This window comes from Charadrius vociferus, unplaced genomic scaffold (assembly GCF_000708025.1).
Source record: "Charadrius vociferus isolate BGI_N301 unplaced genomic scaffold, ASM70802v2 scaffold193, whole genome shotgun sequence".
Taxonomy (NCBI): domain Eukaryota; kingdom Metazoa; phylum Chordata; class Aves; order Charadriiformes; family Charadriidae; genus Charadrius; species Charadrius vociferus.
Genome location: NW_009647588.1, coordinates 652,102 through 666,011, shown reverse-complemented (window position 1 = coordinate 666,011; position 13,910 = coordinate 652,102). Strand labels below are relative to the sequence as shown.

The 13,910-nt window shown below is 39.9% G+C and overlaps 1 protein-coding gene across 1 annotated transcript in view; it reads left to right on the top strand.

The window, feature by feature from the left end:
• The window catches only part of FAM135B (family with sequence similarity 135, member B), a gene marked incomplete at its 5' end in the record, with an annotated part of 57,721 nt that extends 44,204 nt beyond the window's left edge, over positions 1–13,517 (top strand). The window contains 8 exons of the mRNA XM_009880979.1: positions 299–2,372; positions 4,085–4,251; positions 5,549–5,640; positions 8,227–8,324; positions 8,624–8,775; positions 9,327–9,437; positions 11,850–11,963; positions 13,312–13,517. Of these exons, the coding sequence (XP_009879281.1) occupies positions 299–2,372; positions 4,085–4,251; positions 5,549–5,640; positions 8,227–8,324; positions 8,624–8,775; positions 9,327–9,437; positions 11,850–11,963; positions 13,312–13,517 (3,014 nt within the window). The remainder of the gene's footprint in view (positions 1–298; positions 2,373–4,084; positions 4,252–5,548; positions 5,641–8,226; positions 8,325–8,623; positions 8,776–9,326; positions 9,438–11,849; positions 11,964–13,311) is intronic.
• Between the last annotated feature and the right edge of the window lie 393 nt (positions 13,518–13,910).

Sequence of the window (13,910 nt, the reverse complement as noted above, 5' to 3'; positions counted from 1 at the left end):
AAGTGTCAGCTCTGTTTCACTTACCTGTGCCGTGGGAACTAGAAGTTTAGATGCAATTATACTGAGGAAAGTATGTTTTATTGGTATTGTCTTCTTTGGTCTAACTATAACTATTTAGTAAGTATAATTCTAGTTAAATGCACTCTGCATTTGCATTTGTAATATTCCTCTAATCTATCTATATAATATAAATATACCTAGGTTTTTAGGCCTTACAATCACATTTCAGAGTTCCACGTCACCTTGGGGTAATTTGTTGTGTTCTTGCAGGTACCACTTCTTTTTTTCTTTCTTTCAGATCAGAATTTGGAAGTTTTTCCAGATTTTGAGGTTCCTGCAAACACCCAAACCAGTGTAATAGATGGCAACGAAGATTTTACATCAAATGATGCCACTGCAGTAATGAAAGGAGACTTTGGGAAAAGTACTCTGATAATTCACACGGACAGGATAAATGGGAATCCATCCTGCATATACAGTGGTACTGAAGGTGGTGCTTATACTGCTAAAGGTTTAAACCAGCAGTCCACATCTCAGGTATGTACAGTGAACAAAGAAGGCCAAAGAAAACCTGGAAGTATTTTTGTTTCAAGTAAGGAAACTACTTCTGACTCAGAGCCAGGCAATACAGAATGCACATCAGAAGACTTTAAAACATCCGAGGAAGTTTTATTAAAAGACAATAGACTTGTGGTGGATGTTACCTATAAAGATATGAAACCTAGCAATAAGGATTCCCACAACAGTGAGCCTACATTAATTGTCAGTGCTCAGTATGAGTGTGGAGCATGTGGAACTGATGGCTTGGAAGACAGGACTGAAATACATACAACAGACGAATCTAGTCATCCAGAGAATAATCTCACTTCATCTGAGCTTGTGCTGAATGAATTAACCAGTCTTGAAAAAACAGGAGATCCAGACACCAAGGCTCTGCTCCCTGTTTTGAAAACTTGGCCCACACACAGCTTTGAAGTGAAATTGTTCACAAAGGAGCAACGAAGTGAGGAGTGTGAAGAATTTACCCTGATGTCAGGGGTTATAAAAAGATCCTCCTCTATAATATCCGATTCAGGCATTGAAAGCGAACCAAGTTCAGTGGCGTGGTCTGATGCTCGTAGCCGGGCACTAGAGCTGCCCAGCGATCGAGAGATCCTGCACCATTTAGTACGAAGGCACGCCATCCACCGAAATTCCCTGGAGGGTGGCCACACAGAAAGCAATACCAGCTTGCCCAGTGGGATCCAAGCATCGCTCACATCCATTAGCTCTTTGCCGTTTGAGGAAGATGAGAGAGAAGTGGAGCTTACCAAGCTGACCAAATCTGTCTCAGCTCCTCAGATCAGTAGCCCAGAAGAGCCTGCGGAGGAGGTGGATATATCCAAACACAGTGAAGCATCCTCAGGAGATTCAAGAGGAAACTTAAAAACTTTCACGGAAAGAGAGGGTGAAGATGGGCAATCAGTCGTGGACTTTTCAGGGTGTCAAATCACCACTGAAAGCGGGCAACTAGAACCAAGAGGACATCCCAAACCATCTGTCAAACACAGTAACAGTAACATTGAGTTACAAGGGGAGGAGGAGAGGGAAGATTTTCCAGACACTTACTGTAGTTTGGAAAGTGCAAGACCACCCGTTTGTCCAAAGCAGCTCAGAGATACCGTCTTTGAATGCCAGTCACTGGAGAGCAATGGTGAGCACAGCTTAAAAACATTAAGGGCTTGTAATTATTTGGACAGAAATATAGATAAGTTTGATACATGCATCGAGGATCCAAAGGATAAACTTAAGCCGGACAGTTTAAAAATACAACAAGGCTTTTTCTCCAACAGCAGAACTTCAGACGAGGAGAGTTTCTCTCAAAGCATAAAGCTGGTACCAGATTTTTGTTATCCTGTTCCAGCTCCTTCAGAGACCTCAACCGAATTTGACTCAATGCAAGGAGAGTGTGGTAGCTCTCTTGCTGATGAGAACCCGACAGTGCATTCAGAAATACAAGGGTTACAAGAAATTGAGCTCAACGACTCACCTGCCTCGGCAGACCCTGCTGCAGGATCCTACCAGGCTGAATATCCTCAAGAATCCAACAGCGAAGAGCATAAACTTGTAGCTAATGGCACCGGGTTTCATTCAGTTACAACAGAGGGAGTAGCCCTGGAAAGCAGGAAGGCTGTTGATGTGGTTAACCTGTCCGTCTCTTGCACAGCCACGTGTCTTCCCTTTTCTTCTGTGCTCAAAGAGACCCCTGCTATGGTTGGCTTCTCTGCAAAGCAGGCTGCGTTCCCCATCACGCGCCAGCCCCTGGGCTCTTTTGGAGTTGTCTCTTCTAATTCAAATGAAGTAGATGAAGAGACCAATGAAAGGATGCTGAAGTAAGAATGTCTAATTACTTCCTTCATTAATGTTACTGAAATGCCAAGAGAACCTAACAAAGTTCAGGGCCCTAATGCAGTAACTACAGGGCAATCTTGCATTCAGAGACATCCAAAATAAATAATCCAAATAGAGAAATGGTTTTCACAAAGTAAATAATCTAAATAAATAGGAAGGACAAAAACACAGAGAGACGGAGATAATCAAAGTCATTAGGTCCTTAATGCTCATGAAAATCAGTAAGATTTAGGTGTCTAAATAATATTTAAGATCCATCCCTCCATGAAGTCAAGGTTACCCAGACTTGGATATGGATCCCAGTTCACTATGGCAATGCCATAGCTTTTTCTCCTCTTCTGCTTCAAAAATTGCACTCATTATCTAAACTGTGAAACAGGAGCACAGATTATCTGGTAGGGTTTCAGCTTCAGTTTCTCAAACTGGATAATGGGACAACTGGCATCCTGGGTAGCTGGGGAAGAAGCTTTTTTTTTGTGTCTTGTTTCAATGCCCATGGCAAAATTGCCACATCATGGCCTTGACATCACAGTGGCCCATTTCACAGAATGGCACACTAGCACATGTGTACTTCTGTTATATTTTGGTGTCTCTGTTGTGCCGAGGGAAAACAGTAGCATGGGAATTTCTCAACACACTCAGCCGCCCAAAATGTTGGCTCTCTGCGTATTCATTCATGTGTGGCCCAAGGCTTTATTTTAATTTTTTGAAAACATTTTGAGGTTTGTTTTATAGACCCTGCTGTAAGTCCTGCTTAAGCACAAAATCTGTTCCTTTTTTTGTGAAACAAAATATGTAAGCATGTATTCGTGCACACGAATCCAGGGCCTCCAGGTCCATGGACCAAACACTAGATTTTTCATTCTTGTGTCCCTTTAAAGTCAGTAGGACTGATGTAAGTAATTGTTCACCATTAGGTTGTGGCCTTAAGCTATCCCCAAGCTTTAAAGGTTTGTGTCTCCTAACATGGTCCATCCCACTTTTCTACCTAATTCTACGCTTATGTTCTGTTTATTAATTTCTAAAAGCTCTGAATAAGTTTTGCTGAGTCAGGCCGCTAAAGAGTTTGGCATCTTCAGCCAGCAGAATGCTCCAGGGTGAATTCCTGTGTCAAATTTTAGGCTCTGAGCAGGAAAGGGGCTAGCTAAATTCTTTCAGCACTGAGTTGTTCTTCCTCTTATCTACTAAATGTTTTCAAAAGAACCCTAAACCAAACAAACCCCCAAATAGCTACCATATGAGGTGCATCCTTTAACTCCACAGTCTGAGGAATGGGGAGAACACTTTCTACCTGCCTATAAATGCATCTGATGATAGCAAAATGATACATTTTGCATTTCAGTATCTTTAAGGCTGATGACATAGTTCAGATGTAAAATTGCTAATTCTGTATCTTAGTCTCATTGTTATGGGCCACCAGAAGATTATTTTTTGGTAAATCCTTCATTCCTTTGGCAGGTGTGAGGTGCTAATGGACTTTAGCTGTTACCTGCATGTAGCCAAATCACTCGGAAACATATTTTCTTCCCTGCATCCTGATTTCTTTCAATCAGAATAGATAAGGAATAGTATCTAGGTCTCTATTTGAAAGTTGCAAACATAACTTCTTGCCAATACCAGCCTCCTCATTTCTAGTTTGAAGATTTGTTGTTGAACACCCAGTTCTATTGTGATTAATTAATGTATTCTCCAGTTTTTATCAGGCCAAAGAAAAATTTAAAAAAGAAATGAAGATTGAAGGATTTCTGTACAGTGACTTATCTGTACTAGCTTCTGATATCCCATATTTTCCACCAGAGGAAGAGGAAGAAAATTTGGAAGATGGAATTCACCTGGTTGTCTGTGTCCATGGACTAGATGGTAAGGCCAGGATGAATTGCTGTTTGCAGGTCATTTTGGTGTAAACAAAAAAAAGAGCAGATGTTCAGCAAGTATGAAAGAATGAAGACTCTAAGGAAAGTGTTTATCTTACCTAAGTGTTTAGTCCTTATTATGTTATTCAGTCCATTGTAATAAAAGACCTAGGGGAATATGAAATATTTGCTCTAAGAAACGGGTACTTCAACTTTTTTTGTTGTTGCTTAAACTGAATTTACACCAAGGTGCATCAGCCCTTCTGTGTATAGGAGGAGTGTATTACAGTAACTCTTCTTGTCTTTCCACAGATACTTGGTTGTTTTGCAGTATGTCACCAGGATGAAAACATTTAAACTGTCTGCCCCCACTGTTATAGGGTAGATAGTGGCTGGTTTTAGAAAGTGAGAGAATAAAAATCATTATTCACTGCAGAGTGAATTCCAGCATGGCCTGGAATTTTTTACGTATATGCTTTCTAGCAGAAAACAGATATGTTAAACTTGAAACTTCTCTTGACAAATTATTGATATCAACGGCAAAGGTGTAGCCATTAATCTTGAAACCACAGAGAATACAGGGTGGAGACTGAAATGTCAGGCATTCTAAGAAAGGTGGAAAACAAACGCTTGCTTAAGCAAGGACCATTTTCCATTCAATATCTCACTGGCAGTAATGTCCTTCTCACAAGATGGAGGTTCCACCTTTTCCATCAAAATATTTCAGAAGACTTTGGAAATTCCTAGTATGGAATGGGGCACTTCCCTGTGGTGGTTTGCCCTCAAACCAGGACACTCCTAAAATATTAGGAATCTGACAGTATTCCAGCACCATCTCTCATTGTGAATACCCAGAGGCAGGCTACTCTACACCTGAAGGTACAACCCTATACCTCAGCACATGTGCTGAGGTCCCTGGCAGGGCTGCAGTGTCCCCTGGGAACCTCACCAGCTGTGAAGGTGGAAGGACAGACTTCAGCTTGTTGTCTTTTTGTCTTACCTCTGCTGTTCAGCAGATAGGAGACAGAGTTATTCTGGGCCTGATCTTTGCTCTTTCTTCCCCACTCTTTATGCAGTCCCCAGCAGCGAGGGGGCAGGTCCAGCCCCACCTTGTGCAGGCTGTGGTTATTCTTGTCCTCCTGCTGTTTCCATGAATGATCCTATGGTGTGGTGAGCTGTCTTAAGAAGCGCTTAGCAAGAGCTCCCTGGTGTCAAGGTTTATAGGAAGATGAATGTATTAAATTGACTCTATATTAGTTCTTTTTCTGTTGAATTACATCTTATAAAGTCCCATTTATTTCTAGGTAACAGTGCAGATCTGCGGCTGGTAAAGACTTTCATAGAACTGGGACTCCCTGGTGGAAAACTGGACTTCCTAATGTCTGAAAGAAATCAGGTAGTACAGAACTAATTTATGTCTTCCTTTAGACCTACTACAAGCTGTTGACATTGCTGAAACAGGGCCTTCAGCAAAGCCTTTTCACTAGCTGAATGAAGCAAAAGCACTGGGGAATTCAGGGAATTTTATGTAGTATTTAGTGCAAAGGCCTGTTCCTCTTCCTGTCTAGTTTGATAGGGTGTTCAAGGACACCAGAAAATAGTCCTAGCATTAATGTCAAAGGCAGTGACATTAGCACTTATAGGACCAGACTGTAAAAAAAGAAAATTGATTTAACCTGTCAGTTTGCAAACTTAGCGGCCTGGTGCCTATGCCTGATGGATGCCAGGCAACACAACACCAACAGAAAGCAGAAAGTTTAGTGATGCGAAATTCTCTGGAGAGTGTAGAATATCCAGCAGGTGTTGTCAGCTTCCTTTGCTGCATCAGCCATTGCTTCTCCTGTTTGTGAGATTTATTTCCTTGAATGATAAAGAAACGTCTTCCAGAAAAATTCACTGCTAGTCTAGGCAGAGAAACAGAAATGAGTTCTGTGTTTTTCTCTGCAGTGAAGCCATATTTATGGGACAGAAGCCTGACTTTATACACAAGATAAGGATTTCCAGTGCGTAGTCAGAAACATTATTCTGATTTATGAGCAGCTGAGAAACTTGAGTAAAAACTTTCCAACCTTCTTTGTTCAACAGCTTTTATATTTTGAAGTGGACAGTTGGTGTTAGTCTGTGAACTTGCCACCTTCCCGTGCACATCTCTGTCAGCAGCAGACCTGCACAGTGAACGTGAGCAAGATGAAAATAATGAGGCCACTTCAGACTTGCATCAAAATCTCTTCTCGCGTTTTCAGATGATCAAACATCTTACAACATCTCTATTTAATGCTATCCAGAGCCCATAATGGGAACTTTGAGTGCTCTTACAGTTTAGTAAGGTGAGGAAGTTCCCGTGGCACTGGAAAAAGGACCCATGGGGTTTGATGAATGTTTGGATGTGGTAAAGCATCCTGACACCCATTTTTTCCTCCTCTGAGAACCACACTGAAAATTACCCAACAAATCAGTTGTTTACCTGGAGTTTGCCTTATAGAGGAAAACGCAAATCTCTTTTTAGGCATTCATTTGTGATACATCTGACAGCTTAATCAGGCTGAGATGATACTAAAGGATGGAGATATAACGAGGTGAAATATGACACTTGATGTGTTTTGTTTATGATTAATGTTTGGGCTGGTATTCTTCTACTTTTAAACAACCTGAAAGATTTGGGATAATGAGCCTAATAGGAAATCATTAATTATCAACAAAGACAAAACCAACAAGCAGGAGGTTAGTGGACTGTTTGCAGTTTATGAGAACATTTATTTTAAGGCCATATTGGAAAGTGAATATGCTCATGTTTTCCTTTGCAAGAGCTGCAATTAGCAAGATGAATTGTGTCACAAAAGCATTAATTACTGATATGTTTGCTTTGAATAGCTGTTCCAACACTTGATGATTGTTTTTGTGGCATCTCATTAGTTACAAATTTGATTTAGAGTCCTATTGGATTGCCAAATGACACAGTTCTGAATAAGATCTGTTTGCAATCGCATAGACTGGACAATATATTATTTGTTTTATTGTATCACAACTGGAAGTACTGTTGCAAGCAATGAATTGTTTGTCTCTCTCTAGCATGCATTCTCTTCCTGATCACTGTTGAATAATAAACACACAGCATTTCATTAAGATGGCCAAATAATTTTGTGATTGCATCTGTAGCATCAGCGTAAGATGAATGTCAGTCTATAATGCTGTAAACTATTTTATTGTAGTAATATGTTAAATCCTAAATGCCAAAAGCTTTTTCCTCATGTGCAGAGTATGGTGTCTAAAGTGGCTGAGCATTAGCAGTTCTCACCAGTGTCAAGTCAGACTGCTTTAACATCATACTTATGGTACTGGAATCATTCGGCCTATTACTAATCTTATTATTAATAAACTGTAGGTCCGGGTTTATCCTGTCATGACATGTGCTGAAGTTAGAGGCACAGTCGGTAGAGAAAGAGGAGCAACCACAGGTGGTAACTTAATCCCCTTGAAATATGAATTGCCTTCTAGAGGGCTCTGTTTCCATGCCCTACAAAGTGTAGCATTACTCTCATTCTAACTTGAATTCTCAGTTGTGTTCTTGAAGCTAAAAGGCACAATATAGAGTGAAAGAATTTTGCCTTACCTTACCTACTGGTTCACTGAAGACTGAATTTCCACATGTAATGCTTGCTATGGCACCCGTACTGACCCATGGTATGTTGTTACCGTTGATGCTATGTAAGAAAGAAAACAACTTGTCTTGAGTAAGTTTGCAATATGAGTTGGAAGCTATTTGCTAATAAACTGAAACTTCATGACTTCATTTTCAAAGGAGAACTTAATTTTTAAAGGACCCGGAGACTGAGAAAAATCATCCCCACTTCCTGCTTGAGCATGTATAAAGAAAATTTGTACTGGTTATTACATTTCTCCTTGCATTTTGCTCTGAAATTAACATCAGTCTGCAATAAATGTAATATATTTTAATTCACCAACTCATTCAATTTTTCACCAGACTGATACTTTTGCTGATTTTGATACAATGACTGACCGATTATTGGATGAAATTATTCAGCATATCCAATTGTATAACCTCTCCATATCCCGAATAAGGTAAGCTTTCTGATAGTTAATAGTCTGTAACAGTATGAGTTACATGAGCAACATTCAGTGAAATGAGCTTTTCCAAAAGTGCCCTGTGTCAAAAGCCATTGAAACAGTGAGATGAATCTTTACATTGTTATAGATGGAAGAGTATCTACTAGGGTGAAGAAAATGTGAAATGGTAACTATATGTGGTTACTGAGAGCCCTGATAGAGTCCCCTGAAGACCAATTTATGTCACCCTTATGTTTGATTTAAACAAAATACAGATTATTTTTGTGTTAATGTAATTCTTTTTTTCTCAACAGTTTTATTGGACATTCCCTTGGTAACGTCATTATTCGATCTGTACTAACCCGCCCCAGGTTTCGCTATTACCTCAACAAGTTACACACCTTCCTGTCCCTCTCTGGGCCTCACCTGGGAACCCTTTACAACAACAGTACTTTGGTTAGTACAGGTAAGAGTTAATGGGAAAGCTATGAGTAGCTGCAGCCCATGACAGAGTGCATGAGAAGGCAACGTGTGGAGGTAGCAATAAATTGTAACAATATGACTTGTGCGCTGAAGTTGTGGAAAATATTTGCTGAAGACTTCAAACCAGTACAGAAAAAATTGCAATGAGAGGGGGTTTCAGTATTTTCTACAAGGTCCAGCACAGTGGTCTCTGGAAAACCCAAGGGTGTGCAGCAGTGAGAGCTGACCTTGCTTCCACTGTATTCTTCCACACTCTATACTGCCAACAGAGAGAGGCATCTCCAAGGCTGAAGAAGACACTTATAGCGCTATGAGAATAGAATGTCCCATAGTTCAGCCTTCCTAAGTATGCTACCATGACATGGATAATCAAGTGAGACCCTTAGACTTTTCTCCCTGTTGATTAATAATACAAGAGGAAGCAAAAAACGTACATTGAGTTACAGTACTGCCCTTACTCTAGGCACACGTCTTTAATCCCCATGGTTGATAATTAGCAAACAGGATAGAAATAAACATCGATTTTCATTCCAGGTCTGTGGCTCATGCAGAAGTTGAAAAAGTCAGGGTCACTTTTGCAGCTGACCTTCAGGGACAATGCAGATCTGCGCAAGTGTTTCCTCTACCAGCTCAGCCAAAAAACGGGTGAGTAGGGCCTGATGTGGCTGTGTAAATGTCAAGGGCTATTCCAAAGGATTGTGATGGATTGCCATGTCCTCCAGGGAGGAAAGGAAACCTGCATTCTTTGAATGATCTTTCTTTAAACGTTCTTGCTTTTGAGAAGGGCTGCTCTGTCTAAAATCTGATATCTATTTTATCTATGCATTTTTTCTGTGCTAGTTATCAGTGAATATATTTGCCAAACTGTTAGCACCAAATATGACCTCCGTGCTGTAGTAAACATGCACCTAAGTTTATATTCTACAAGCAAGAAATATCATTCTTGACAGGCCACCATTGCTTAATTTATACTACTAGATGAAAACCATTTTTCCTTTTTATTATTATTTTTAAGTTTAACATCTCTTGTCTCTAGGAAATATGACTCTGTGAGATGAAGAGCAAATTTTATTCATGTCTATTGTGACACCTTTGTACTACAAAGAGAGATGTATGGCCTCACACTGGAAAAATGATGTCTAAATAGAAATCTTTACCCCTTCCTCGGACTGACTTGAATAAATGAAATAAATCAGGCTTTTCTTAAGAAAAGAAAGCAAGCAGTTCCTTCAGTTCAAACAAATGTTTTCTTTTAGGAGTTATTTTTAATATTGTGTGATAGCAAACTGGTGCCAATTGTGTAGTCACAAGGTCACTGCTTGATATTTAATTCTTTTCTCATACTTAGGTACATTGCTAATAGGAAACAAAGGCTGTGTTAAGATAAATATAACTTCTTAAGTCTTAGTCTCACAGACATATTGCTGTTTCACAATTTTATGAACACACTAAATGACATAATCAATGAAAGGAAGCTGCTGTATCTTGACATTTCATGAATTTCCATGTTTGAATTTTAACTTTGATTCCCTGGCTTTAATTTCTATGGAGTACAGTTGACATCTGCTTTACTACTGTTATGTTAAAAAAAAATTTGGTCTACACAGGACGGTCACATCATAACTTCCCAAGCAAGGAATTTCCAAGCATGTGTTGTGAATCAAAGCGATTCATTGTTTGTTAGCTTGGTAGACTGGAGATCTAATGAGATATAAATGAAGGTGTTGTCCTTGCAAAAGCAGAAAGCAGAAATTTAAATGTGGAGACGGTTGTCTGTAAAGTCAGAATCAGCTTAGCTGAAGAACCTGAAGTAGCTAGGTCCAGATGTGAACATGCGAGCTGGGTTACTGAGTCAAAATAGAGGTGCCCCTACTCTAGCACCCTGCTCCCAAAGTCATTGAGACAACTCTTTAAGCTTCCATCAATTTCTGAATTTCTTCTTAAAGTAGAAGTCCCTGCTACATTTCAATTTCTTCAGATGTTCCTTGTGCTTGTCTTGAAAGAAAAAATAAACATTATTCCCTATTGAACATCTTCACATAAGATTGTAAATATGGTCAGGCTCACTGTGGCTTCTCTTACCTTGTATCTCAGACTGAAGTCACAACCTCAGCTGGTTTGATTGCACAAAAAGAAAATGATAGACAGCTTCAGCCAGGCTTAGTAAAGGCAGCCAGTAGGACAATTTGTGGTGACGATGTCAACCTTTTCTATGAAAATCTGGGAATCAAAGGACTTGGTTCTGGGCCCCTTTCCCATAAGGGGGAGGGAAAGATGAAGGTCAAACCCACAGCTCTTCTGTGTTCGGGATACTCTCTGGACTAGTAGACTAGATCATCTGTGCTCATTTTCCTACTTTTCTGCTGAATGTGGGTGATGGAGGGCTCAAGAGACCACAAACATGGCAGACAGCAGGACCCTGTTTCCACAGTCCATCAGTGGCCCCATTGCATCCAGGGAAGAGGGAGGATTCCTGGTTTCCAGTCCATGTACCAGCAGTGTGTGTTTATCAAGGGACTGCTGAATGCAGGGACTGGATCCCAAGGCTCCCTCAACACTGATGTAATAGCACAACATCATAGCTGTGATTCTGTGATTCTGTGATTTTCTTCCCTCTCTCTATTTTGTTTGAAAATTATAGTAATATGTTATTTTTAAATGTAATCCCCATTCCTGTGAACATTTATTTATCCAAAACTGCTCATTGACTATAGTGGGGCTGTACATGTGTTTCCAATGTTTAGAGGCACTAATACTTGCAAGATTAAGGTTTTAATCAAACAACTTTTCGAACAGAGGAAGTTCTTACTTTTTCTGTTGACATACAATTAACCTGTATGAGTGTCAATAAGTAACAAATAGTTCTCAGAAGCAGCAGAAATGGGTTTAAGCTATTATGAATCATTCTGAGCTTGTGCTGTATGTTTTAAGTATAACCATCTATTTTGAACTGTAGATTTTCAAATGTGTTTGAAGATGAAGTAGTCATGCTGCCACCATATGTATTTTCATCACTGTGCATCATTGTGATAACGGTATTTAATGTATTTGCCACAGGTCTTCAGTACTTTAAAAATGTTGTGTTGGTGGCCTCACCCCAAGACAGATATGTACCCTTTCATTCAGCAAGAATAGAAATGTGCAAAAATGCACTTAAGGACAGACACACAGGTATGTTTAAGATCTATTCTGTATTTAAAAAGCTGTTGAGGAACTGTGTTTTTGTGTAACTGAGGTCATTGTATTGCAAGGGGTTTTCATCAGCATGATGAAAACTCAAATGTTTATTTGATAAGGAAGAAAGTGTTCTCTTCCTACAGGAAATTACTGAAATCAATAAAAGAAGCTTTTTAAGAAGCTCTTTGTCTGATGAAAACAAATTTCAATCAGGTCATAATCAAAGGTTTCTTACTGCTTCTTTCCCTTCCCTCTAATTTATTTTTTTTAAAAGTGATGATAATAGAACTAGCTCTTGAAAATATTTTTTCTGTAGTCTACTGATTTATTAGGGTTGTCTCACCTTTGTTTCACATAATGAAATCTCTCTCAGCACATCCAAAGTCAGGGTGGGTTCTCTTTGTTTTCAGTAGTGTTTGGATGATTGCCAGGTAATTTAAGGGACAGATCTAAAATCATATTGGTTTGTAATAAAATCTGTAAAGCACATCAGGACTCATGCTGTCAGAGGCCTAGCCCTCCTGTTGAGCTCAGGCTGTGTATTGTCCCAAGTATGGCCTTTGTTATTAGCTGTCTCCCTCATTTATAAAACGTTTAATGGCTTCAGTTTGATACCACTTCCAGAAATAATGTTCAGTGTAATTTCGGACCCATTTCACACATGTGATTGCCTAGAAATGGAGGTACTCTTTGGAAATAGAAAGAGACATCCAGGCCCAATAGTAAACATGGTTGCCTTTACATGTCTTACTTAAATTACAGCTCTACAACTCTTTCCATCCTACCTCAGGTGCAAATTAAAAGGTACTTTTCTAACTCATTCTTCCAGTGTTGTTCCTCAGGGAGATGTTTGACCTAGCAGAAGCCGGATCTACATTCAATGTAGATCACTTATGAGTACAAGTTTCCTAAGCCATTGTTTTTGCCCTATCAACTCCTCAACTATCTGCATGATGTTCTTCCTGCATTAGATTCCCCAGAGAAACCCGAATGGACCTCTATGTCTTGCCAGACCCTTTTGCACTTGAATTCGCAGGCAGCATGAGTCCTTTGAAGAAAACAAGTACATTTCCTTCCACCACAGAGGAAATGGGACAAAGTGCTGAGGAGTGTCCCAGTCTTCATGCTAGCAGCTTCAGCAGACCTCTTCAGATGGCCAGTGCCTCCATTAGATTAAGAGCATCCTAGCACTTGGCAAATCTTTGAAATAGACTGATATGTCTTCCATTTTGGCCTTGTTTCCATTTTGCTTCTCATTGCAACTGTGATTAAATGCTACTGGAAGGAAAGAGGGGATCTGGCAGCTTTGGCATGTAGGTGTAACATCTAAAGTCTTTTGCAGGTCCTGTTTATGCAGAAATGATTAACAACCTGCTTCAGCCTTTGATCGGGGCGAAGGACTGCACCTTGATCAGACACAACGTGTTCCATGCTCTGCCAAACACCGCCAACACGTTGATAGGCCGGGCTGCCCACATCGCCGTACTGGACTCTGAACTTTTCCTGGAGAAATTTTTCCTCGTGGCAGGACTCAACTACTTCAAATAGTGCCTGAAGTACGGGACAACAGAGGCAAACCTTTACATCAAGTGGAGGAGTATCCCTTAGCCAGAAGAGTGCAGTGTTAGAAATGAGATCAGGTGGGACTTTCAAACACTCCATTTCCATTTCTGTTTCAGAGAATAAAGTGCTATGGCTTTAAGGCATTCAAGCTTCCAAATATTGGTGCTTTTGGAAGAAATAAATATTCCTTTTCAGTTTCTATGTTCTTTGTCCACATAAAGACATGATCCACTTCTGAAGTACACAATCAGAATAAGAAGGCTAATTCTCTAAATGTGATTGGACCAATATGATTCCCATTTGTCCTGAATATTAACCCAGGAACTTGGCTGTCCTTGATTTAATGCCTATTTATGTATTAACAAACTTACACATTTG